At 42.6% G+C, this 27,684-nt stretch overlaps 1 protein-coding gene across 1 annotated transcript in view; it reads right to left on the bottom strand.

Moving 5' to 3' along the window:
* LOC311373399 (uncharacterized protein) overlaps positions 1-18,722 on the bottom strand; it is a 36,574-nt gene extending 17,852 nt beyond the window's left edge. The window contains exons 1-14 of the mRNA XM_084490189.1: positions 18,676-18,722; positions 18,487-18,577; positions 18,306-18,409; positions 13,744-13,914; positions 13,449-13,609; positions 12,981-13,049; positions 12,804-12,872; positions 9,748-9,814; positions 5,298-5,394; positions 4,989-5,108; positions 4,574-4,687; positions 4,184-4,300; positions 2,702-2,802; positions 221-2,045 (exon numbers count right to left, since the gene is read on the bottom strand). Coding sequence (XP_084346315.1) covers positions 221-2,045; positions 2,702-2,802; positions 4,184-4,300; positions 4,574-4,687; positions 4,989-5,108; positions 5,298-5,394; positions 9,748-9,814; positions 12,804-12,872; positions 12,981-13,049; positions 13,449-13,481 — 2,612 coding nt within the window. The 5' untranslated portion in view covers positions 13,482-13,609; positions 13,744-13,914; positions 18,306-18,409; positions 18,487-18,577; positions 18,676-18,722. The remainder of the gene's footprint in view (positions 1-220; positions 2,046-2,701; positions 2,803-4,183; positions 4,301-4,573; positions 4,688-4,988; positions 5,109-5,297; positions 5,395-9,747; positions 9,815-12,803; positions 12,873-12,980; positions 13,050-13,448; positions 13,610-13,743; positions 13,915-18,305; positions 18,410-18,486; positions 18,578-18,675) is intronic.
* Positions 18,723-27,684: the final 8,962 nt, after the last annotated feature.

The following is a 27,684-nucleotide window of genomic DNA, read 5'->3' as shown; positions in this document are numbered from 1 at the left end:
ACGTACAGAGATGTTTCCTATGTTATTATAACTTTTATTTTCTAGTTTTATGTATATTATCTTGTGTGTATTGTTATACATGTTATCTGTGAACGTACAGATACAATTTGTATTTCATTATACCTTTTATATTCTAGTATATATTATAATATATACATTATATTAAATTTTATGTATATAGTGTTGTGTGTATTGTAATACATGTTATAAGTGAACTTACAGAGATGTTTTGGAGGCTTTGAACACTGGCAGCAGCCTCAGAAGACCCTCCTCTGAAGCAGAGTATTTCTTCAGGTCAAACACGTCCAGCTCCTCTACTGATGACAGTAAGATGAAGACCAGAGCTGACCACTGAGCAGGAGAGAGAGATCCTGTGGAGAGACTTCCTGATGTCAGGGACTGTTGGATCTGCTTCACTAGAGAACGGTCGTTCAGCTCATTCAGACAGTGGAACAGATTGATGCTTCTCTCTGGAGAGAGATCTCCATCTATCTTCTTCTTGATGTAAGACACTGTTTTCTCATTGGTCTTTGAGCCACTTCCTGTCTGTCCCCGCACACTTTTTTTAATCAGAGTGATCAGTGATCTACTTCCTGTCTGTCTCAGCAGACCTCGTAGGAGCATCTGATTGGTCTCCAGAGAGAGGCCCAGGAGGAAGCGGAGGAACAAGTCCAGGTGTCCGTTCTCACTCTGTAAGGCCTTGTCCACAGCACTCTGGTAGAGGAGGAGTTCATCTTTCCTGGAGGTTGGTGGTTCTGAGAGCAGATTGACCCCAGTGTCTATGAAGTGCTTAAAGACATAAAGGGCAGCCAGAAACTCCTGGAGGCTCAGATGGACAAAGCAGAACACTTTGTCCTGGTACAGCCCACACTCCTCTCTAAAGATCTGGGTGAACACTCCTGAGTACACTGAGGCTGCTCTGATATCGATGCCACACGCTGCCAGGTCTGCCTCGTAGAAGATCAGGTTGCCATTCTCCAGCTGGTTAAAAGCCAGTTTTCCCAGAGAAACAATGATCTCCTTGCTCTCTGAACTCCAGTGTGGATCTGTTTCAGCTCTGCCATGATACTTCCTGTCCCCCAGTATGGACTGAACCCTCAGGAAGTGGCTGTACATCTGAGTCACGGTCTTGGGCATCTCTTCTTCTCTCTGGGATGTTTTGAAGCAGTCCTCCAGAACTGTAGCAGTGATCCAACAGAAGACTGGGATGTGACACATGATGTGGAGGCTTCGTGATTTCTTGATGTGGGAGATGATTGTGCTGGCCACCGTCTCCTCTCTGAATCTCTTCTTAAAGTACTCCTCCTTCTGTGGGTCGGTGAACCCTCTCACCTCTGTCACCATTCCAACACACTCAGCAGGGATCTGATTGGCTGCCGCAGGGCGTGTGGTTATCCAGATGCGAGCGGAGGGAAGCAGGTCGCCCCTGATGAGGTTTGTCAGCAGCACGTCCACCGAGGTGGACTTTGTGACATCAGTCCAGATCGGGTTTCTCTGGAAGTCCAGAGGAAGTCGACACTCATCCAGACCATCCAAGATGAAGACAACTTGGAACCGGTGGAATCTACAGATTCCTGCTTCTTTGGTCTCAATAAAGAAGTGATGAAGAAGTTCCACCAAGCTAAACTCTTTCCCTTTCAGTAAATTCAGCTCTCTGAAAGTGAGGAGAAATGTGAAGTCTATGTCATGGTTGGTTTTGCCCTCAGCCCAGTCCAGAGTGAACTTGTGTGTTAAGACGGTTTTACCAATGCCGGCCACTCCAGTTGTCATTATTGTCCTGATTGGTTGATCTTTTCCAGGTAAGGGTTTAAAGATGTCCTCACATCTGATTGGTGTTTCCTCTAAGGCTGGTTTCCTGGAAGCTGTTTCAATCAGTCTGACCTCATGTTCCTGGTTGACCTCTCCACTGCCTCTCTCTGTGATGAAGATCTCTGTGTAGAAGTCCTTCAGAGGTGTTGAATGTCCTGCTTTAGCGATTCCCTCAAACACAAGCCTGTACTTATTCTCCAAACTAGACTTGATTCTATGTTGGCACTCGTCAGATCCTAAAAGACAAGACAACAGAAGACATAAGTTAGTGGAAGGTGACATCAGTGGAAACAGGTCAATATTTCCTTAAATTATTGTTAAATTATCAACTCAATGATATTTAGTGGCTTCATAACTTGTGGTCGGAGAAGCTGGTCGTGACAAGGACTGCATGTTACAGATCAAAATGTTCAGGACTCATTCGATATTTTCACAGCAATATATATGATCTAATGATAGTAATAATGATGGTGAATCAGTCTAAAGTGACTTGTTATGCTGATATAACAAGATAGTGTTGCATCTATTCCACTGAGTTATTCTGCTGTTGATCTGCAGTATAATGTTTAACATTCTTTAACCTGATACCCCACAATAACCCTACATATCTGGACCAAACCATTCAACCTTATACCCCCACAATAACCCTACATATCTGGATCAAACCATTTAACCTGATAACTCCACAATAACAACTACATATCTGGATCAAACCATTTAACCCCAAAGAGGAAATAAGTCTCCACATTAAAAGTCATTCAGTCCGAAAAGAACAAATAAGAGTCTCATACTGCTCCTTAAAAATATAATTTCCCCTCTGTCTTCAAAGTAAGAGTCTCTTCTGCCCTTCAAAATAATAGTCTCCTCTGTGTTCAAAGTAAGAGTCTCTTACCGCCCCCCAGTGTGTGGGCCACTTCCTCCTGGTTCATCTCCTTCTCTGTTTGATGCTGCTGTACAGACTGAGCACTGGTAACCTTTGACCTCTCCTGGTGTCTGTGGAGAACACACACACACACACACACACACACACACACACACACACACACACACACACACACACACACACACACACACACACACACACACACACACACACACACACACAGCTTTTAGTCACACTGCAGTTTTGACACTGACAAGATAATTCTTCTGTTTTTAGGTGAGAGCATTTCACTTGTTTCCAGCTTTTAAGTCCATAATTATCTATCTATATATTATAACTTGTTACTGAGATGTTATTACTGGCCCTGAGTAAACGAAGGCTTTGAACTAGAATCACAGAATTATAAATCTGTTTGATCAACACTGACACACCAAACTGCTTTGTCAAAGTCTTATTTAGAAAACTCGATCAACAGTAACCGTACCTTTCAGTCAAGATGAGAAGCAGAGTATCTTTTCATAGAATTCAAAGGCAAACCCATGTGTCTAGTTTGCTTAGAAACAATATCAGTCATGAAAGATTTCAACTTAAGTCTCCACTACTACAACTGCACTGACTATGATGCTAGTTGTTCACTTAATGTTGGCCCACTGTTTCAGTTTTGTGCATCATTGAATGATGATGTATGTGAGCCCTTTGCACTGAGAAAAATAAGAATCACTCATGTGGCTTTTAAAACAACACCTGTTGTGTTTGTCGTTTAACAAGAGTATAGACATGTTAAAAATGACATTTGAGTATGGAAAATATGAAATGAATGTATGTTGGTTGAATTAACATACATAGGCTATGAATCAGAATGATTTTTTAGGTAGTGGCCATCCCCAGAATGCACCAGAATACAGGAAATCACATCTACCAAATTCAACATCTTCTGGGGGAGGACCCCCAGACCCCCACCCACGACTACGCCCCATCAACAACTTTCATCACCAGCCACCACTGATACAGACACATATCAACACATCATTTGTTCTTCTTTTTTATTCTTTTGTATCTTCTCTCATATCCGATTAGGTGAAGAGTGCGGTCATGTGCCCTCTGATGGTGATGATGAAAATTGTGGCCCTCTTGATCATGAAAGTTGCCCATCCCTGAGTGACGTCAAAGTCACGTTACGATACGACTGTTCAACATGAGGTCGCAGTGAGAGAAATCCCTCCTGTATCTGATTCAGGACCGCGTATGGAAGTGGCCCAAACCAGAATTGAACAGACCTGATTCCGTGTGATTTGTGCTGTTCACACTGTTCTGAATGAAATCGGATCGGAGTCACCTTTGAGCAAAACAATCTGGCAACTCTTGCTTGCAGAGTGACGAGGCCAATCACAGCCTTTCACCACCATAACATGTCCCGCCTCCGCCCCCCCGACCCTCCACCGCTGAAGAAGCCCCCCTCCATGTCTGACCGCTCACTCTCTAAGTCCTCACCTCTTCTCAATAGACTGATTTCCATCTTTAAACCGTTCAGGTAGATCCATAGACCAGTCACTCTTCATGGAGACACAGCTGGGTCCAGGGGAGTCTGCTCTCTGCTGCTGGACTCTTCTGGAAAAACAAGAACCAGGATCTATGGACGTTTGATAGAAGCTGTACCTTTATTGTTCTATGCAATGGATAGTTGCATTGTTATTCCCATGCCTTAGGGGGCGCTCTAACACACCTGTTTAGTGCTACTTGTAACGTTGTTCTGGTGCGAGTGAATCAGAGTCAAAACGGATATCAACGTCTCCACCTGCGTTCTGTGTCACTCGATTACTAACAAGTTATCCTTATATCATATAATGAACATAATATTTATGATCTCTGATGAATCCTCACCTCTTCTCAATAGACTGATTTCCATCTTTAAAGTTAAGAGGTTGTTTCATAGATCGGTCACTCTTCATGGAGACACAGCTGGGTCCAGGGGAGTCTGCTCTCTGCTGCCTCCTTCTGAAAAACAAGAACCATCTGGAAGTTAGGATAGAAAGATCAAACTGATTCAATAAAAGCTGTTTGAAAGACATTGAACCTTCTAACATTAAACCTGTAAAGTCTGCTACAAGTCGTCTGAATATTCATTTCATTCACACGATTCAAACAGCAGAATAAACGGCCTCAGCCATGAACCAATCCATCTCCAAGTGGTCCTGTGATTGTACGTTGGTATGTTCTGATTAACGATGGGCGGGCAGATCAAGATGATCCGCGGGCCGCCAGTTGAACAGCCCTGATGTATCGGCTGAATCCTCACCTTGTCTTAGAAGGTTGGTGATTTCCATCTTTAAACCGGTCAGGTGGATCCATAGAGCGGTCACTCTTCATGGAGACACAGCTGGGTCCAGGGGAGTCTGCTCTCTGCTGCTGCACTGGGCTTCAACACAACACACACACACACACACACAAACACACACATACACACACACACACACACACACACACACACACACACACACACACACACACACACACAGCTGTTACTCAGACTAATGATGGAGTCATGATGTATCACTGCTGAGCTCTGAGATGGACAACAGTCACAGACAGAGAGATCCTCTTTTACCTCTTAGCTTTGCTCCAGCGGCCATGTTCCCCAGACAGAGTGGTCTTAGAGGTAGGACCCCCCTCCTCTCTCTCCTCATCCATAGTAGACTGGAGACCTGGACACAAACACAACTCATCCATCACTTCATTTGCCTTCTGAACTTTAGCTGTTTATTGAGAGAGAAGATCATTGTGACTGCGTCACACTAAAGCGTTATGGACGTCATAGACCATCAATATGAACCCCACAACAACATACCCACACTGCCCTCACTACAGTACAGATGTGTACAGCACATGAGAACTGAGAGATGAGAATGAAACACTTTGGAGACTGTAACTGTGCTTAAACTACTGCACAAAAAAGATACACAATAGACTTAATAAATGCATTGTGGTACAATTAAAAGTGAAGAACGTTAGAATCATTTCTCCACTGGAACAAAGTCTGAATTCTGCCACTTTACTGAACCACAGATTCCATATAAATCAACTGGTGAAGCTCAACACATCGATAGGGTATCCTCTTATGACCAACGGGTCTCTCTCTCTCCCTCCAGGCTCTCTCTCTGGCTCCAGCTGTGGTTTAAGCCATAGGAATCGAGTCTAGACCCACAGGAACCCCCCTGTGAAAGTGGTACAGTCCAGCAACAGGCTACTATAGGATCTATAAAACTGTCAATCCCCAGTCAATACGCACAAATATTAAACCTTTTAAATATCAGCACATTGAAAGGACTTCTGTCACGTCCTTCTCTTCATTCTGAGCATCAAGACAAACAAATCACTTGAATATTGAATGCAATGTTGAATTTACCACAGGTCAGTAAAGCAGTAAAACATGAACTAACGATGTATTCTCTACAGTAAACTTATTATTATATACCAGTAACCTAAAGACAATATAAACGGTAGTAAACTGGTTATTATTATATACCAGTAACCTAAAGACAATATAAACGGTAGTAAACTGGTCATTATTATATACCAGTAACCTAAAGACAATATAAACGGTAGTAAACTGGTCATTATTATATACCAGTAACCTAAAGACAATATAAACGGTAGTAAACTGGTCATTATTATATACCAGTAACCTAAAGACAATATAAACAGTAGTAAACTGGTCATTATTATATACCAGTAACCTAAAGACAATATAAACGGTAGTAAACTGGTTATTATTATATACCAGTAACCTAAAGACAATATAAACGGTAGTAAACTGTCTTATCTTATCTTATCTTACCTTATCTACTCCGTGATTAAAACGCGTCCATACGGTATGAAGTTATAAAAGTATAAATGTAAGTGAAGAAACGGAGGTTAAAGTGTTGATAAAACAAGTTAATCAGGTGAAAGGTTTTAAAAGCGGAGAAAGAAGAGCTGCTGGCTGCGACAGACCGCTCAGATGAGGAAGTTCAGAACTGAACCGATCTGACGCTCAGAGAGACGGAGGAGCCTCTCAGTGCGGGTCACGTGGTTCCAACCTGTCCATCAGGAATCCTGAAGTTATAAACGTAGCCAAAGCAATCATAGGTGGATTTTTTGGAATTTTGGATTTTTGGACTGTTGCTATAGCGCCACCTTTACGCCAATCAGTGTGATATTTGCTCTCTGTTAATCTTGACTCAGCCTCTACAGCTGTAGTAAGTTTCATAAAAAGCGTGCGAGTGGTTTAGGCTGTGTAAGTCAAACGTGGCGGAATAATCATAAAACTAACAATTAAAGCTGCAAGCAGCATTTTACGGGTGCCAAGCCTAAATCCAACCAATAAGACCCTGTTAGACCATTAAGACCCTGATAGATCATTAAGACCGTGACACAGACCATAAGACCCTGATAGACCATTAAGACCATGACACAGACCATAAGACCCTGATAGACCATTAAGACCGTGACACAGACCATAAGACCCTGACAAATAAGTACACAAGTTTGGTGATGATTGACCGCACGGACTTCACATGGAACCGTCGCAATGCAGTCGTTGTTATGTTAAGCCTGAGTTGCTAGACGACCCCTGGCACCCTGCAAATTAAATGTGCTGCCGCTAGGGGCGTCTAGATTTCTAGGCTGGCAGAATGGTTCTCTGCTTACTAAAAGCAACCAACCTGTCCATCAGGAATCCTGAAGTTATAAACATAACAAAAGCAATCATAGGTGGAATGTACAGGTACTTTCCTCGCCACACCTTACAAAGAACATAACTGACAGTCAGCCAAGCAATAATCCTGGGAGATTTATGACTTACTACCATGCATACACACATTCAGACGGTTCATGCACAACAATGGTGTTGCCGTAACCTAATTATTAACAATGACCTCATGTGGTATACAAGGAAACTCTCATCTATCTCTCACACACACACACGCACGCACACCTCACAAGGTCTGTGTAAAGAACACACTGACAGCAGCAGGAAATGTGTCTTACACCAATGAGCTGACATTAATACATTGCACACAAAATAGGCATGTAAAAGGCCAATGCGTGAGCAAAATAAACACCTGAATGCGACCAAATTATCGTAATAACTATTAAGTTAGGTGGTTGTACACAAGGCACTTCGCTATATCTCACTAACACTTTTTTTTCAAAACCAGCCCAAACTGTATGTACCCGCCCAATGCTAACTGTTCCAGCCTAAAGTGATGAAAAGTAGCCCAGTTGGGAGGGGAACAGCCCAATCTTGCAACACTGGTTAGTGTTTTTGGGAAAAACTGATCCAAAGTTGATCAGGATGATCAGCGTATTCTGGAGTTTCTAACCGTAAAGATTTGCTCAACTGTTTCGATAAGTGATAGTTGTAACACATTGGGTTGGAGAGTTCGAAGTTTAAAATATCCTACCAGGTAGAGAACAAGCAAAAACATATCATTGTGGGCTAAATTGGCAATGGCTGGGGCAGAATGGTTCTCTGCTTACTAAGAGCAACCAACCTGTTCATCAGGAAGTAAGTAATATGTTTGGCTAATGAAATCATAGGTGGAATGTAAAGGTACTTCTTTGGAAGCAACTATCAACCGTCCCTTGGAACCATTTCCTTGACACACCTTAAAAATAACATAACTGACAGTTATGGAATAACTTCAGCTTGGATCTGGTGATAGGCGAACAAACTTCATGACCGTACAACAAAAGGCTGAGGAGTTATAAGTCTTTAAAGTTTTCAATTAGTTGCTGTAGCGCCCCCAATGGTCCTATTTGGATGAACTTTAGCCAGGTTAACCTTGACCTATGCTTCTTTAAGTACTTATTTTGTGAGATGATTGACTCAAGTTAACCCCGCCTTTAGTCACCTAACATTGATGGGGCTAATTTGGACATCCAGCCACCATTTTGTTACAGGTTCTTGGTTTCCTAGGAACATGTGCTCAACATTTAGAGAAACAAATGTCTACAGGATTTCATGACTGTAGAAGAAAGGGGTCAGAAAATATGGCCGTCCAAAATCTGCATTTTCAATTTGATGATGATTGGGTTAAGTTAACCCCGCCTTTTGGCATTAAGTTAAATTTGTACGACTTTGAGCCTCTGGCGGCCATGTTGTTTTATCAATTGACTTCATCTTACTTGAGCAGTTGGAACTTTGGTCCCCAACAGCCACTAAGTCGGTCTCGCACAAATCAAACATTCCGTCTATGAACTGTGGTGATTTTAGTTACAGGCCACGCCCTTCTCGATGCCACGTCTTAAGTTAAATTATGTGATTATGTTCTGAACAACTTTTGTATTGGAGTCAAGATCATAGGAGTCAATTTTGACATGAAATGAGCATTTAAGTCTTTCTGCGGTTTAGACCACACCCCTTTTAGAAGTCAATGGCTCATGGGTGCTTTAAAATTGATTGTACAGACTAATCTTTTGGTCAGATTGATGACATTGGGGCATAGATGATATGGGCTAAAGGATTTTTGTCAAAGTTAAAAAACCTGGGATCCTTAGGGAATTTAGTGTTTTTAACAAAATTCAAGACGGCCACAAATCTGTTCACCAGAAGTCATAGTTTCTTGAGGCATATTTATTCAGCATGACGATATGCATGTGTGAACAAAGTTTCATGTCTGTAAGTTAAAACGTTTACGAGATATGCTTGTTCAAAGTTTGCATTTTTGGACAACAGATAAACACAAACACACACAAACACACACACTCACACACACACACACACACACACACACACACAGACACAAACACACACACACGTGATGGGTTTGTAATATTGGGGAAAGGTCTAAATATTGCCCTGTGTCTTTTTCAAACAGAATTGAGGGAATGCAGACGCACCGAAAGGCCACAGGAAACGCTGATAAAGAGGACCCGCCTCTTCCCCTCGCAGAGCTGCAGAGATCATAGTCAGAGATTATAATGAAACATGGATTTGATAGGCAGAGGTTCAAACACAATGTCTCTCTCTCTCTCTCTCTCTCTCACTGTATCTCCTTGTCTCTCGCCCTCCTTACCTTCTGCAGACTGAGCATGCCCAGTTGGGCGTCGTCCTCTGGGGCTTCCTGGGAGGAGAGCAGGGCTCTAGGGAACACAGGAGAAAGGTTGCTGGTTCAACTGCCACACAGTACAGGACAGTCTAGCTTCAGGATGCTTGACTGCCAGATGAAAGGTTGTGGGTTTGAACCCCTAATATAGTCCCCCTGTAAGCGTCCTTGAGCAAGAAGTCCTCTAATGAGGCCTGACCTGAGAAAAGCACTTTGTCTTCACAAGGGGAGAGAGGAGGAGGTACAGGAGGAGGTACAGGAGGAGGTACAGGAGGAGGAGGTACAGGAGGAGGTACAGGAGGAGGTACAGGAGGAGGTACAGGAGGAGGTACAGGGAGGAGGTACAGGAGGAGGTACAGGAGGAGGAGGTACAGGAGGAGGTACAGGAGGAGGTACAGGGAGGAGGTACAGGAGGAGGAGGTACAGGAGGAGGTACAGGAGGAGGAGGTACAGGAGGAGGTACAGGGAGGAGGTACAGGAGGAGGAACAGGAGGAGGTACAGGAGGAGGTACAGGAGGAGGAGGTACAGGAGGAGGAGGTACAGGAGGAGGTACAGGAGGAGGTACAGGAGGAGGAGGTACAGGAGGAGGAGGTACAGGAGGAGGTACAGGAGGAGGAGGTACAGGAGGAGGTACAGGAGGAGGAGGTACAGGAGGAGGTACAGGAGGAGGTACAGGAGGAGGAGGTACAGGAGGAGGTACAGGAGGAGGAGGTACAGGAGGAGGAGGTACAGGAGGAGGTACAGGAGGAGGAGGTACAGGAGGAGGTACAGGAGGAGGTACGGGGGCCGTTTGTTAAAACGTGCTTCACTTGTTCCAGATTTAACTCGAGCTCTGCTTCACTTCTTCCAGATTGATCAAATAAACACCCTCCAAACCGCACTGCACTTTACATGTCCCTCTGTCACTAATATACAAGTCGAACTAGAGGTTAAATCTAAATCCTATATTTAAATCTAAATGCTAAATCTGAAACTAAATCTTATATCTAAACCTTCATATCTAAATCTAAATCCTAAATATAAATATAAATGCTAAGTCTAAATCCTATATCTAAATCTACATTTTATATTTAAATATAAATCGTTCATCTAAATATAAATCCTAAATAGAAATATGAATAAAACCAAATCATATTTCGGAGGGTGAGAATATGTTTCTGTCTGTCTGCCTGCCTGTCTGCCTGCCTGTCTGTCTGTCTGTCTGTCTGCCTGCCTGCCTGCCTGTCTGTCTGTCTGTCTGTAGGTCAGACCTGCAGAGCCACTGTTAGTTTTAGCTGCACGTTGTATACAGGCCCGGTTCCAGAACAGAATGCCTTGGGGTGCATCTGAGATTATAGGGGGTGCACCAGTACTATAGTAAACCCAGCTACCCAGCTTCAGTTCAGACTTCGCTTTTTACACAGGCCTTTCTACGGTACCAGTAGATTGACAAGCACTTCTGGGTAGTTCTACTGACATGTTGGGACAAAAACATTTACTGTGCTTAAAAGATGGTATCACATCATGTCTTGTGATGTGGAGAACATTTCAGCTGCAACATTAGCTTATTGATATCCAAGCTTTGGATATGAGAATGAATTAATAATGGTTGCTTGTCCGGGAGTGAGAGCGGCGCCGGCAAAGGCAGCGAGTCGGGCAGGATTGAGCTAGCGTTGCTAGTGCTAGTGTTCACAACGGTTATACTGTCTGATGTATTGGATTCTTCTGCGGTGTTCTTTTTTATTTTCGGATATCCATTGTAAATGCCTAATTGTTGCTGCCGAAGAAGTTTAATGTCACTGACGTGCGCGCCGCCGGACGGGGCGCAGTTCACGCGCACCTGTCACAATAATAATAACGTTCTTATCGGTTTAATGAACAAAATAAATGCAGCAAACAACGGTATTTAATGGAAATTGTCACAAGTTTGATTACAATTTGTTTTGTGAGCAAGTATTTTTTTTTTAAATCATATTTATAAAAAAAAATAAAAATCTTTTTTATTCTTATTTTATCTTATTCCTTTTTTCAATTGAGGGTGCAAACAATTTTTTGGGGGGTGCAATGCATGCTTATGCACCCCCGTAGAACCGGGCCTGGTTGTATATTAACGCTAAACCATCAGAAGTCTCCAATTGTCCAGATTTATATGAGCAAGATGTCAAACAGGGTTAACTGCTGCCCAACGCACCTGATGCCTCCAAACACGACTGGTGAGGAGTCACAACTCATTAGTATATGGAGGAGAATTAGCATATCTGTTGTATGGATCTAGATTTAGATCTAGATTCAGGATTTAGATTAAGACATAGGATTAAGATTTAGATATCAAATATAGATTTAGATTCAGGATCTAGATTTAGGATTTAAGATTTATATTTATATTTAAAGATTTTGATTTATATATACGATTTATCTTAAGATGAAACATTTGGATTCAGGATTTAGATTGATGAAGGAGAGAGACAGACCATCAGGTCCTTTGAGGAACATTTTCTGACAGTGTTTCCATCTCAACCACTGCACTGCAGCTGTGTCCTTCCACTCAGCTGATCTTATTGTCCCATAAGCACAGTGAGGATCTCAGCTCATCTCCAGCGCTGTTATATAACAGTAGGAGCTGGACTCACGTGTCCTCCCCTGCAGTCAGGTCCACGAAGACGGGACTCTGACCCGCTGTCCTCAACAGCTGGTTGAAGTGTGTCTGACCGAGGTGTCACACACACACACACACACACACACACACACACACACACACACACAAACACACACGCACACGCACGCACACGCACACACACACACAAATTACCATACAATACACACATGAACTTATCTACACTTTTTTTTTTTACCTAACCAAGCTGCTTGCATAGGCTAATATAATATATGTATGTATATTGAATTTAGAATTACTACTCATTGCCAGTGAAGTCTATTTTAATGCAACCATTCTGACTTAACTCCAAACCTAATAAAAATAAATGGAACTATAAGTTGTACTATATATTAGTGTAACTTATACGCGGTATTACAAAGTGGATTTTACCGCTACGAGGAAAGCCAGTCGACCAGACGTCCCACAGCCGCTCAGTACAACAAGGCTGTCTGGCGCTCCCTGGTGGCGGAATCACAATGACACAGCTCTACCGTTTATTCTCCAACAGAGACGGACGGACGGACAGGCGGTCGGACAGAGGGAGACATTTGTCAGGCCTCAACAGACCTTGAGGATGTCTGCCGCCTTCACTGCGACCGCCAGCAAGGTTTTCATCACACTGTCGCTGAGAAGTTTCTGTTTTGAAGGAATACAAAATAAACAATTATGAGCAGTAAAGTCACCATTGTGAAGTCCGCTGGTTTCTCAGCAGGTCTGGGGTTGACATTTAACACATTCTTTAGTGTGAGATGAGACGTATGTTTGCTTTGAGGAGAAAAACTAATCAAACAAAACATTCAGGGCGTCTACGATAGATAATGTGGTACAACATGTTGTGTTCTTGTAACCACAGACGTACCAGCTTGTATTGTACGATTTCAACGACATTCCCTCATACTATGATCACTTGTTTAATGATGATAAAGATTTATATATCTGTCCATGTTAACAAATACACAGAAAGCTAACTTATAACAGAACCATAGCACAATAGACAAGTGCGCTGTGTTGTTGTTTGAATGTATGAATAGTGACCTCTGACATGACCTTAAAAGGGCTTCCTCTCATCCTGGAGTATCTCTGCGTCGCAGGCTCTCAGCAGCCTAACCACGTGATTGGCTGAGGCCTGGTCGATGTCACGCGTCAGCGGGTTGGACTTCTCCGAAACAGGAAGTTCAGACTCGTAGTCTGGAAACCTTTTGGAATCAAATGAAAGTAAACTACATGAATGAAATGTATTTAATTCATTAAATAGCATTTTGAGAAATGGTATTGAGAAATGAATGAGCTTCTCATGATATCAGAAGAGAAAAAGAGTCAATATTCTGACCTCGTCATTTTTCACCTGCTTTAGCAATGTTATCGTTTGTTTCTCATGCCAATAAAGCTTTTATGAATTGAATTGAAGGTCACCCTGCTGTTCTATTGGTTCACTCTGTGCTGAAGGAACCAAGCGATTGGTCCCAGCTAAGACGTTGTCATACACAGGAACAGGAAGAGACTGACAGGGAGAGAGGGAGAGACAGAAAGGTCCATTAGAAAAGCCTTTTAAAAGGCTTCATGCACTTCTGGTTGAGAGACCCTTGGAGGAGACTAATGACCGTCATGGAGGAGGCTGTGGGCCTCCCTTCGTCTTCGTCCTTCTTTGAAATGATTCCTCCTCCTCATCACTGCAAGGAATGGTGAGCTGGTAGGACTAATTCAATCATTGACATCACTTCCTCCATCGCTGTCTCCTCATTCTCACTGGCAGAAGTCTTTCCAGCCCCCTGTTTGTCAGTCTGTTTTGCCTTGATTCATATAAAATAGAACTCCCATTGAATATGGTGTCATTAAATGTGCAGGATTTATTGGCACCTAGCGTCGGGGCTGCAGAATGCAACCAACTGAATCCTCCCCCCTCCCCCCACTCCCTTTTCAACGACGTAGGGGATGTAAAGATGTCCTGTACTGCATGGAAATCCTAAAAGAGGTCTTCGTCCACCACGGCATCGAGTAGGAGAGAGTCAAAGGATGAGGTTTCTTGTAATTCTATTCAAGACTATGAGTCATAGCTTGCAAATAAGATCGTCATAATGATCTAACTACCAGAATAGCGGGCCTGTCGGACAAGTTGCTCCTCCACACTTGGTCAAGTGCGCATGTAACAAGCATTCCGCAGCTCACACACACACACACACACACACACACACAGCACGCACACACTGCACTTACGTACACACACACCACATACACACACATACAGCACACACACACACACACACAAGCACGCGCGCAACACCACACACACGCGCACGTGGACGCAGAAGTTGCAAGACTACGGCAAGTCGAGATAACAGCCCCGACGTCGATACACTCTCCCAGCTGAGACGTTATGTCTATTATAGACTACACTTTATACTTAACTATTTATTTCTTAAATATTACTCGCCTCCTTGAGGAGGCAAGTCCGCAATGCCTTATGATATTGATATCTCCCCTCCCCCTTCCCACTGTTTTAACGGCCCCGCCGTTGACACTCTCTCCCAGGTAAGACGTTCTGCTATAGACTGTAGAAATTACGATAAAAGTAGTCAACACAATTTGTCACATCGACAACGAAACAGAGTGTTGTTTATTTTATCATATCATTTTTTTTTTATTCAAACATGCTCCGACCGGCATATCAAACAAGTCGCGCTATCTTAACGAGCGTCCCTGTAGCGCAGAACGAAAACATGTCAATAACACAGTATGATGAATTATGTCTATAGAGTCAACCACAAGACTACACTTTGTTGCTAAAATGTAATATTACTCTCCTCCTTGAGCCTTCCGAAATGTCTTTACACTTTGTTGCTCAAATTTTATAATAAGATAAGATACACTTTATTGTCCTTGAAGGAAATTTGTCTTGGACTCCAATGCTGTCATATAAAGCTGCTTTACAGTAATAACAGTACAGGTACAGACCTGTACTGTACCTGTAATCTCATCCTTGAGCCTCAAGAAATGATATTGATATCCCCCCTGCCGACTGTTTTAGTTGTTTTTGTGGTGTTCCCAACACAGAATTAACCAGTGTGGTAGATCAGTTATGTATGTTCAATATGATTGGTACTTAATAAGGTGGTCATCTATTGGTTGTCCTGTAAAGTATATAAGGCAGAATCGCCACCAGGGGTCCCCCTGGTGGCGATTCTGCCTTATATATATATATCTCTTGGTACTCTGCTCTGCCTGGATAGCTTCACGCTATTGGTTACCTGGTTATAAATAATTATAAAACGGGGGGCCTAAATCAAGTGATCTGATTGGTTCCCAACCGTTGTATATTGAGCGTATACACACAGCTATGACGCCCGTTCAGTTTACAGAGTTCAGTATCACTCCGCGCCTAACTCTAACTGTTGTTTATGTATATATAAAAGCGATAGCATAGTTCACTGAAGCCTAAAAACATGTTGATTGCTGGAGAGGGTGGAAATGTTGTAAAGCAATAGGCACACGGTCGGCAATTTAGCCTACTATCGAGTTCGAGTGAACTCGATAGAAGGCTAAATTGCCGGCGAACCAAGCTACCGTCTGTAGCCTAGCCTTCTCTCTGAAGGACGCTACAGTGTGTTGCATAGCAACCGCCGTACACTTTGCCGGCAGCCAGGAGGGACTACTTTTTTGTATTCGTTAAAAAAAATGCTTTTCCGACTTTCTAGCTTTTTCAAAATTGAGGGTGTCTATGACTTTCATTTCGCCATATTTACGTAACCGTTTTATAAAAGCAATAGATCACTTCAGTCAGTGATATACAGTCATTATACCACAGTGAAGGGGGTCGCCGCCCCTCCGCTGCGCGTCGGGACGGACAACGCCCCTTAACTGTGGTATAATGAGCGTATACCACAGCCTGTCGTGATCTATTGCTTAATTATACTAAGTCATGAGTCTGCCGTGTGCGCTTCAAGTTCCTCTTAAACAGTTAGAACTTAAATAGTGTTTAAAACACGACAATTTTATTTTAATAAATTTTGGTGTGTATGACTGTGTGACTGTAGGCGACTGCTGCCTGTCTTGGCCAGAAATCTTGAAAATGAGATTTCAAGATTTCATCTTGCCCCCCCCCCCCCCCCCACCACACACAAGCCCTGCTTCATTTCACTATAGTTAGGTAGGTTGCTGCCTTAGCTGTTGTTACTACAGTTTATTTCACTAAGGTGCTTCTGTAAATGAACACAATTTTCAATTTCAGAAGAAGCTGTTTGTTATTATTATTTTTAACTAACCAATAGAAGTTGCCATGCATTTTTAAAATGTCAACGCACTTTGAGTCCTGAATAACAGTAAAATATATAGAGGGTATTCGCACGCCCCTTTTTACGTCGCCGCGGCCATTTTGTTGACATGACACTGATTGAGAGTGAGTTGTCTGAACTGAGTGAAGTGAGCTGTCGTTCTGAGTTATCAATATTATGGCTTCGTTCGCACGTTATCAAATGGAAACCATCCATCGTAACGTTACAACTTACTCCCTGTGATAAAATAATGTATAGACTGTGCGCTAGACCGATCTAACGGGGTCATCCCTATGTTCCCCGCTTTGTATGTGACCGGTGTTTTTCGTAGGTGGAATCCGGAAGAATGAATATTAGGGTTACGGTTAGGTTTAGGGTTAGGAGTCAGCGTGTGAGTTTGCCTGACAGGCTGTCTGTCCAATCCTAGCGCTTGAGGCTGAACATTTTCCGGATTCCACCTACGAAAAACGCGACCGGGGAACATAGTTTACGCTCCCGATCTAACTCTAACTACTACCACAGGTAACTCTCTCGTTACCTGTGGTGAAATGTTGGGAACAGACTTCGCTATGAGTAGTCGGCTGAAGTCTCGCCTATTAATTCTAGCCAGCCATAAATCTCTCCTTCGCTGGCTCAAATCCTCAGTTTGTCGCGTAGAGCCTACCTCAACTATGTCAACAATATGGCCGCCGCGAACGCGGTGACGTTTATAGAATAAGGTCTATTGAATAATTGATTTGCATGCATAGTATACTACACTTTTCATTGAACAATTACCCCTGTAATCATTATAATGTATTTTATATTATAATGTGATGCAATATCCTCACATAGCCACAGGGGTCAGGACCGAGCACATATAATAAAAAGCTGTAACACCTGCACATAGCCACAAGGGGGCAGCAGCTGATCACACATACAAGGAGGGGGCAGGCTTTTAAAGCCATAGAAGACGCCCATCCCTACCTGCTATTTAACCTCAGACTCAGACGACAGAAACCCCTGGGCAGCGTATTGATAAGATATTCAGCTAGGAGTCGCTCCACACATGAAATATACAATTCCTCTCCTTTTGCTTCATAGATAATAGGCCAGAACCTTTACCAAATAAACTGAGTTAAAAGCGATCCTGTTTAAGCTACCTTTTCTGAAAAAGAACACAACAACTATGTAATCAAATGCTCACACACTAGCTGCTTTCACACATACGTGTAAGTCCTGATATTCTCCTGATGGGCCGTATGTGCGAACAACATATCCAGACATTTGTACCCTGAAAATCTCCTGAATAATACTATCCCTGAGGTAGTATTTTCTCCGTAGGAAATGTAAATGACCTTATATGTAAATTAGGAGTCGAAAGTCTGTATTTCTCACACCACTTGAGTGGGCGTGTTGATGACACTTCTGCATATCCTTGAGTGGCCCCCTAAATGATAACCAGCCTGTTGCCTTTTGTTCGCTGAATGGTTAAAAAATATTTAAATGTTGGCACTGCTTTTAAGAAGTCATTCGTGGTGGACGCTAAAAGATAGGTCTTATCATAACCCTAAAATATATTAACTTTATTACAGGCTCTAGACCCAATAGACAACAACAGATACAAGATTCTCACAAAACACACCTTAAAGTGTGTTAGTTCCATCATGGGATAGTTGAATGGCTTCCTGTGTCTGTCCTTGGTACCTCACTCCCAGTTCTTGGGCTTTTGTAGACGCCTTCTTTCTCCTGGGGAAGAGAACAGACGGATAAAGAAGCAACAGGAGAAATCCATGTCAAAGAATGAAGGGAGAGAGAGAATATACCTCATCCAGAGGAAGACGAGGAGGGCTATGGGGGATAGTAAGGCCGCAGCGGTTCCTACAGCAACTAGTGTGTGTGGTGATGGTGAGGAACCTGCAACATCCATAGGCCAGTATTAGACTGTGTGCTCAAGTCCTTAAACCTGACCCTTTGATACATCAAAGGTGTTGGTCTATCAGATGAACGATTACCTGTCACATAAATGGACAACAAGGTGGAATTATGACGTCCGATTCCATTATGCGCTCTGCAGTGATAGTTTCCTCCATGCTGGGATGAGATATGAGCGATGGTGTAGTCCTGTCCTGATTGTCCCACTGAGTCTTCACGGTCCTTGAACCAGGAGAAGTCAGCTGCTGGGTTGGCATCACTGCTGCAGCTCAGAGTCACTAGCTGCCCTCCTCTATCTCACCAGAGGGACTTGAATACACAGATGTGTTTTTAGGCCCATCTGGAGGTCATTGACATGGCATGACATTGGAGGTCAAAAACATGTATAAACATAACGTGGACTAGTATTAACGATATTGACAAGAAAAGCTTTGAGAGCTTTTGAATTGAATACATGATGAATAAATATCTTAAATATGAGAGAACTGCTCCATATGACGTTAAACCTTTAGCATTTTAAACAGTACTCTCATATAAAAAAATAGCAGAGAGTGATGTTTGCCCTTTGGGATGATTCATGTAGACGAGGTTTAGATAATTCCTCTGTATTTGAATAGTGTGTTTTACTCACACTTCACATCGATGGAGATGGATTCTGATGCTGTCCCTCTCTCATTCTTAGCTTCACAGAGATATTGTCCAGTGTTTGAAGAGTGGATGTGATCAAAGACGACCTGTTGACCCAGGCCCGTCACTCTGGAGGAATCATCTGTAGTAACCTTGAACCAGGAGAAGTTAGCTGCTGGGTTGGCATCACTGCTGCAGCTCAGAGTCACTGAGCTGCCCTCCTCTATCTCACCAGAGGGACTCACGCTCACTGAGGGGGTCTTTGGAGCATCTGGTGGCAGGTGTGTTGATAACAAGTGTTAGTTAAATGTATCACAAAAGTATTATCAAACATGTCAGGCTAGTATCATTGCCCTTTTCTTTGAAGCGTCACCAAAGACAAACATCAGCCTGCAGTCACCACCTCTGGCTCAACAGTGTTATTGCAGTCACAGGTAAACTGGGCCAATCAGAAACAGATGAAGTGGGATGTAATATACACATGGTACATTGAACGGTGAGGGTCTTTTGGGGAGAGCGGAGGGGTCGGTCACTTCTGACGGAGCAGGAGTAGTTCCCAGCATGCCTCGGGGTGACGTGCTCCAGAACCAGCTGGTTATTTGGTTCCTCCAACAGGGAAACGTTGTTCTTGTACCAGATGTAGGAGGGTGGACCAGTCAGAGGACAACTGGTGATACAGCTCAGTGTCACTCTCTGGCCCTCTGTCACCGTGGCAACAGGGGTCACGTCCACGCTCAGGCCTGAATTTATTTATTATTTATTTAAAAGTTTAAGGATCAGGGACATTGCACATTAATAAAAACATTTAAACAAATGTAAACATGCCAGAATTAGCCAAAGGCTATTTTGCATCTGTTGTCCCTGGACTGATGTTTAAAGTCACCCTAAAAGAAAATAATACAAAATATTGGGTTATCAACATACAAATAATACATTCAATGATTAAAAAGCTGAATAGTGGACAAAAGACAGAGAGACTGAGATAACATAACATGAGCTAACATAAAACTGAGCTCAAACAGCAGCCGCTACAGACAAAACAGAAGCAACATTAAGCAGCAACAACAACAGGAAAAAAAAAAAAAAAAAAAGTACACAAGACACAATCACATTATACACATTGGACACATTAGAAGCCATGCACAAAAAGCAACAATACTAGACAATTAATACACTGACAGACAACATGACAAGAAATTTAATGTTCACAGCCTTGACCACTAATTAGCCACTTTTTTAAAAAGTGTTTAAAGGAGGCGTAATTTGAAATATTTCTAATGTGAGTTGGAATAGAATTCCATTCACGAGCAGCCCTAATAGAAAACGCAGACTGGCTGAAAGAACTTTTTCTAAACGCGATAACACAGTCTCCTCTAGTTGCACTCCGAGTAGATGTTGATACCATTTTTATAAACTGATTCAATGCTGGAGGCGCACGTCCATGTATGATTTTGTACATAAGACAAGAGTGTGAATATTTAATCAGGTTTTCCCAATTTAACAGCTTGTATTTCAGTAAAATATGACAATGATGATAGTTATTGGATTTCCTGTCCAGCACTTTAAGGGTTTTTTTGTATAGTGAAAGTAATGGTTTGAGAGCAGTGTTGCTCGCTTGAGACCAAGTAGTCAAACAATATGTTATATGGGACAAGATCATTGAGTGCATGTACATTAATGCTGCCTTGGTCGACATGCAACTGCGGATATGTCTAAAGTTTGACAAATTAAATTTAACGCACTTGGAGACCTTTTTAATATGCTCTTTAAAAGTGAGATTATTATCAATGAGCACACCAAGATATTTAAAATCTGAGACAACACGTAATCTCTCCCCATCTACAACCACCTCAGGTTCTGGACAGTGAATTTTAGTTTTACTGAAAAACATACAGACTGATTTAGAGACATTCAACTGAAGGCAATTTTGATTTAACCATTTTTTTATGTGTTGCAATGAGTCGGTTAACTGATCAGCGACCCGGGCTGTGCTGTTACCATGCATAAAAATGACACTGTCATCAGCATACATTATGGTGTTAGAATTAGGGCACACAGTTGGCAAATCATTCACGTACATTGAAAATAAAAGCGGACCCAGAATAGATCCCTGGGGAACACCTGCAGCCAAGGAAACAACATCTGACTGATGAGTCTTTATTCGAACAAACTGAGACCTATTTGTTAAGTATGATTGAATCCAGTTTGTGGTGTCTGATGAAAAATTAAATGTGGAGAGTTTACCAATAAGTATGCCATGATTTATAGTATCAAAGGCTTTCTTCAAATCTAGAAAGACGGCACCAACCACTCCACCTTTATCTAACATTGACTTAATTTTTTCAATCAAGTAGCAATTGGCTGTCTCCGTGGAGTGGTTGGTGCGAAAGCCAAACTGATTTGAATGCAAACTATAGGAACTGGTATTTAAATGATTTATAATTTGTTCGGCAACAAGTTTTTCAACCACTTTGGAAACCACCGGCAAAACGCTAATTGGTCTGTAGTTGCAGATGGATTGTTGATCACCACCTTTAAAGATGGGTGAGACAGCAGCTAGTTTCCAAACATCTGGGAAAATTTCCTGAGCAATTGAAAGATTTACAAGTTGTGTAATAGGACATGCCAACGATGCAGAGAGCTCCTTAAGCATAACTGTGTTCATACCAATGACGTCTTTAGCTCTGGATGACCTAAGAGAACCAATTACTCTCCCAACATCAGACTCTGTAACAGTTTCCAGTTCAAAGGCTGGTTCAATATGTCTACCTTGGCTGGATATAAAATCCACAGGTGAAAAACACTTGATAATGTCGTCTACTGAATCAATGAAATAGTGATTAAGAGCAACTGCTACTTCAGGTGGGTTGCTCAAAAGTGTTCCATTGGCATAAATTTCAATTGATTTGGTATTATTAGAATTTTGCCCCATTAGTTTTCTTAGTTGGTTCCAAATATTTTTTGTATTACCTCCTGCTTTTTCTATTATATTCAAAAAATAGTTTGCCTTTGATGCTCTAAGCTCTTTAACTACCCTATTACGAAGCATGATAAAAGTGTATCGGTCACTGCTTAATTTGGACTTGAGAGCACTCTTTAAAGCCATGTCTCGTTTTTTCATTAAATTTAGGATATTTGGGTTCATCCAAGGAATTGTATTTTTTTTTTTCCTACGTTTTTGTCTACATGTAAAGTTATCAATTACGCTCTGTAGTTTTTGCATGAACCCTTGACTGTCATTTTCCAAAGAATTTCCCATCAATACAGCCTCCCAATCAATGTTTTGAACAGCACTTTTAAACCCATCTTGCATGTTTTTGGGAATACTCAAGGATTCCTGTTCTTGGACAAATGGAGTAAAGCGCTTTTTGGTTAGCTTCCTCGCTATCAGAGTCAGGTTGTGATCCGATAGTCCAGTCAGCATATTAAAGGATTTATCAATTCGATTTGGCCTATTACTAAAAATAAGGTCAATTTTTGTGCTAGTGGTTTTTGTAATTCTTGTGGGACCATTTACCAGCTGTGTAAGATCAAAACTATCAGTGATCTGTTTTAAGGATTTCCTTGATGATTTCACTTCCCAATTGACATTAAAGTCACCCATGAGAATCAACTCCTTATTAAAATTACACTCCTTTAACATATTTTTAAAATGTTCATAAAAGGTATTATTGGAAGAGGGGGGGCGATACAATAGAATAAGCGAAAAAGACATGGATGTAGACAAAGTCACATTAAGACCAATACACTCAAGTTCATTGCAAGACCACTGTATTTCACGACATTGAAAGTTGTCTTTCACAAAAATTAAAACTCCACCACCCTTTGAACCCACTCTATCCTTTCTATAAATATTATAACCAGGGACATGTAATATTGACAATGGTGAATTTTCATTAAGCCATGTCTCCGATAAACACAGAAAATCTAGGTTGGAGTCCAATAATAGTTGATGAATTTGATCACTTTTAGATTTAAAACTTCTTATATTTAAGTGTCCTCCTAAAATGCCCCTTGGCTTTGATTTTGGGTCCCAGATGATTCTTGAGTGGTTGACAGTCTGAAATAAGTTCAATTTTCGATTTTTCGAGATCGCTATATTTAGAACCTTGTTTTTTTTTTACAGTGTGTGGCATGTTGTTCGGCACGGAATTCATAGAGTTTCCAAATGTTTTTACAGTGTTAACGGTTTGATCCGATGACAGCTTAGATTGTTGTTGTGGCCATAGAATAGATGGAATAGATAAACCATCTAATGATGATTCACAGACCCCGTCCGTGCAACCAGCGTGTTGAGTGAAGCGATTACCTCTGTTACTCGAAAATGGGGAGGAATCTTCACCTGTTGGCCCTCCGGAGCCGCGCCGCTGATCCGAGAATGGAGACCCTCCGGGGCTGATGTTAAACACGCTAGCGGTGTGAATCTCCTCACCGCCGCGCCGCTGATCCGAGAATGGAGACCCTCCGGGGCTGATGTTAAACACGCTAGCGGTGTGGATCTCCTCACCGCCGCGCCGCTGATCCGAGAATGGAGACCCTCCGGGGCTGATGTTAAACACGCAAGCGGTGTGAATCTCCTCACCGCCGCGCCGCTGATCCGAGAGTGGAGACCCTCCTGGGCCGATGTACACGCTAGCGGTGTGAATCTCCTCACCGCCGCGCCGCTGATCCGCCGGTGCGGGGCGGCCACCACTCCGGTGATCCACAGGCACCACAAGATCCCTGGCCGGCAAGTCAAACTCAGGAGCCCGCAAAACAGCTGTCATGCGACTTTTGTCCATGGCACATGCGGGGCTCATCTCCCCTCGGGGGCCAGGACAGGGATGGACATCTCCGGACAGCAACAAACAGATTGTAACAAGCAGAGCATTTCCCTGCTGTATGCTGACCTTAGACCCGTGTTTCTTTGTGTGGCAGTGCAGCCGAGGAAAGACGAAGGTCGACGCCAGAGCATGTCCGCCAAATCCGAAATACGGTGTGGTATGAATTGTTTGTTTGCTCTTCGACTGATCAGTCCCATTGTTGACGGTAAAATGAGCATTGTCGGCCAACTTCATTGATAAATTGATATCTGTGGGTTTTAGCACGGTTAAAATGAATCCATACACTAGAAACGCCAGCACTACACCTGTCCTGCCAGCACCTGGTCTGGCTGCGCCCGCCATCTTCCTCCTACTACTATGCGAGGAATAAGTAATATATAGTATATAATTAAACCACTGTAGAGTCCTAACTGTTTAATATTATTAGTATTATTGGCCGACTATATATAAAGTATTACCTGTGACGGTCAGAGTTGTACCATGTAAATCACCTTTCCATTCATGGTGATATGTTGTGAACTTGAAGCGGTACTCTGCTGAATCTGTGACTTTGAGGTCAGTGATTCTCAGAGTGGAGCTTCGTCTCCTTTCGTCAGAGTACTGAGCACGGCCTTTATATTCAGAGTCTGTCTTGAGGTCCCTGGGCTGTTGATTATCTCTCCATATATACCAGTTTTTATCTGATGTATAGATTGTTCTAACCGGGCCGTATGTGCAGGAGATGTCCACTGATGTTCCTTGTAGAACACACATGGTTCTGGTGGTGTAGGACACTTTGTAACATCTGTCTCCAAAGACACCTGAGAAAGGAATAGCACCGTTAGAGTTCTTGAAGCACTAATCTGGTGGAATTTGTAGTCTTAGTGTCTACTTGGAGAATAACTATCTGGTATAGTTCAATGAGAAGATACAATAGTAGAAACTAAAAATATATACTATAATAGAAGCTGTAGTTTCTACTTATTCCTTCGGTATCACTTTACAAGGGTTAATTAATTAACCATTCATTAACATTAATTAAAGCAGTCATTAACTTTAACTTACAGTGAATAACCAGTTCACTAATGGTCTAGTAATAATTGACTAATGGTGTCCATGTTAACTAAAGTATTGATTTATACATTAGTTCATATGGCTAGACTTAACCTTAACTCTAACTCTAACCCTTACCCACGAACCCTAACTCCTGTGCTAATATATATTAATGCTTATTACTGCATTTACTGAATCAACAGTAAATTAATGTACCCATATTGTCAAGTGTTACTATGCTTTCTAATATGTATTCTTAATAAGGGTCCTCTTATATATTATGTAATTGATTGTCTTCCTACAGTAGATTTCGCTATGTAAGGTCTGATAGAGAAACTATTCCCTCCACCACAATGTGACAGAAAATATGTTTCTCTAATGACTTTCCAGTGTGTGAAGTATCTTTCTACTGGCTGCTCACACACACGTTGTCCATTCATAACACATGTAGTTATTATAGTTACTAATTCATAACACATGTAGTTATTACAAAAAGCTCTATAACATGTGACATATCATGTCAGTGTGGAGTCGACTTACACTCTAAAGGGGAATGGAGGCGTTCGTATCCTTCAACAGCGCAGGAATAGCTGTCATAGGAGGTAGGGTATATATAGAAACTTCCACTGGTACGCCGTCCGTTCTTGTACCAGATGTAGTTAGGGTTACCAGCTAGTTCACACGTGTGACCACTGGAACATTCCAGATATGGTTTGATATATGAGACCTGCAGATCTGGGTCCAAGAGAAAAACTGTTATTCATAATGGTTCAGATTACAGACACGCACGCACGCACACACGCACGCACGCACGCACGCACGCACGCACGCACGCACGCACGCACGCACGCACGCACGCACGCACACACACACACACACACCCTCTTCAACACTTCAGACATCATGAAGTGATGTCTGAAGAAAGTATATATAATGACGTCATAATAAATGATGCGCAACATTCATGGTTTACGTAGTAATACGGCCAGCAACATTTGACACCAGTTTTAGAACGTTTTACACTACAGACATGTTGACCACCAACATGCCAAAGCAGCTATAGAACCTTATTCAGCAACGGACAGATCACACACACACGGAATGGAGGTTTATTTCTGATCAAGACCATTTATTATTGACGCCGGACTAAAGCCTAACGTAACAATAACGGGACGCGTTATTGACAGCCTAACAGCCTAACGTAACAATTTGAACTTAATGTAAAAATAAAGAACTTTTACTAAGCGTGACAATAAATAACTTCAAGTTGAAGAACACACACACACACATTGACTCAGTGATGGCCGCACTCCAAAACCAAAATAAATAGAACTCTCCAAGGTGCTGATCCTGCTTGGCTGCATGGCGCACTACCAGATCTGTGACACAAACAAGAAACGTAACTTACTAAATGAACCCGTGGGCTCCACAATATAAATATTATAACCATGACCAAAGAGAGCCTGCACAGCGGCAGGAGCATCATAAGAACACTTTACCGACCTTAAGCAGACGGTAGAACAGCCAAGGTGGTCCTGCACTCAGGGGGGGTGGGAATGATGGGGGGGGGGGGTGTTACCGTGGTGGGGGGGGGGGGTTAACGTGGTGGGGGGGGTGTTACCGTGGTGAGGGGGGGGGTTACCGTAGTGGGGGGGGTTACCGTGGTGGGGGGGGGGGGGGGGGGGGTGTTACCGTGGTGAGGTGGGGGGGGGGGTGTTCTGATTAATATATTATTATTCTTAAGGCTCTTATGTAACATTATTTAGTAGTAAAAGGAGAATGATGATGGGCTGAACACACGAGAACATTCAGTTGGATCCACTGAGTTGTTTATTATCATTATGCTTCATGAACAAATACAACAGATGTACACAATAAACACAAGGACTGAAACAATAGAAGCTGCAGACTTTACTAATCATAAACAGGTGTGCACGTATCTTTAATAACTGAACATGTTCTGCGGCCGTTTGGTTCCCAACAGAACAAAAGGAATCAAGATTCAGTTTAAAGTCATTTACAACATGCAACATTATCCCATAGACCTCTTGGTTATTATGAATGAAATATAAAATCTGATTAGGACAACAATGATGATATCATAGTCCATAGAACAAACATGTTTATGTCTGAAAATTACAAATATATAGTTGCATAAAAAAAACATGTGATTTACCATCAATAGGTATTTAATATACATTTCAAATTAAAAATGAGATCTTAATAAAAGCTGCTTAGCGAACCCTATGGGAGATCCTTAAAGTCTCTTCCTTTCATGATTCATCATCATCAACTTTTAGGAAGCCCCATAAAAAGGAGGGGGAGGGGGAGAGGGGGGGGAGGAGGAGAGGGAGACGGGGGGGAGGAAAAGGGGGAGACGGGGGGGAGGGAGAGACGGGGGGGAAGAGGAGAGGGAGAGGGAGACGAGGGGGAGGGAGACGGGGAGAGAGAGACGGGGGGAGAGGGAGACGGGGGGAGGAGGAGGGGGAGACGGGGGGGAGAGGGAGACGGGGGGGAGGAGGGGGAGATGGGGGGAGGAGGGGGAGACGGGGGGGAGGAGGGGGAGAGGGAGACGGGGGGGAGGAGGAGAGGGAGACGGGGGGGAGG

Source organism: Micromesistius poutassou (assembly GCF_964030765.1).
Source record: "Micromesistius poutassou genome assembly, contig: SCAFFOLD_2291, whole genome shotgun sequence".
In the NCBI taxonomy this organism is placed as follows: Eukaryota; Metazoa; Chordata; class Actinopteri; order Gadiformes; family Gadidae; genus Micromesistius; species Micromesistius poutassou.
Note: the sequence above shows the minus strand (reverse complement) of the source record. Positions and strands in the feature narration are given on the sequence as shown.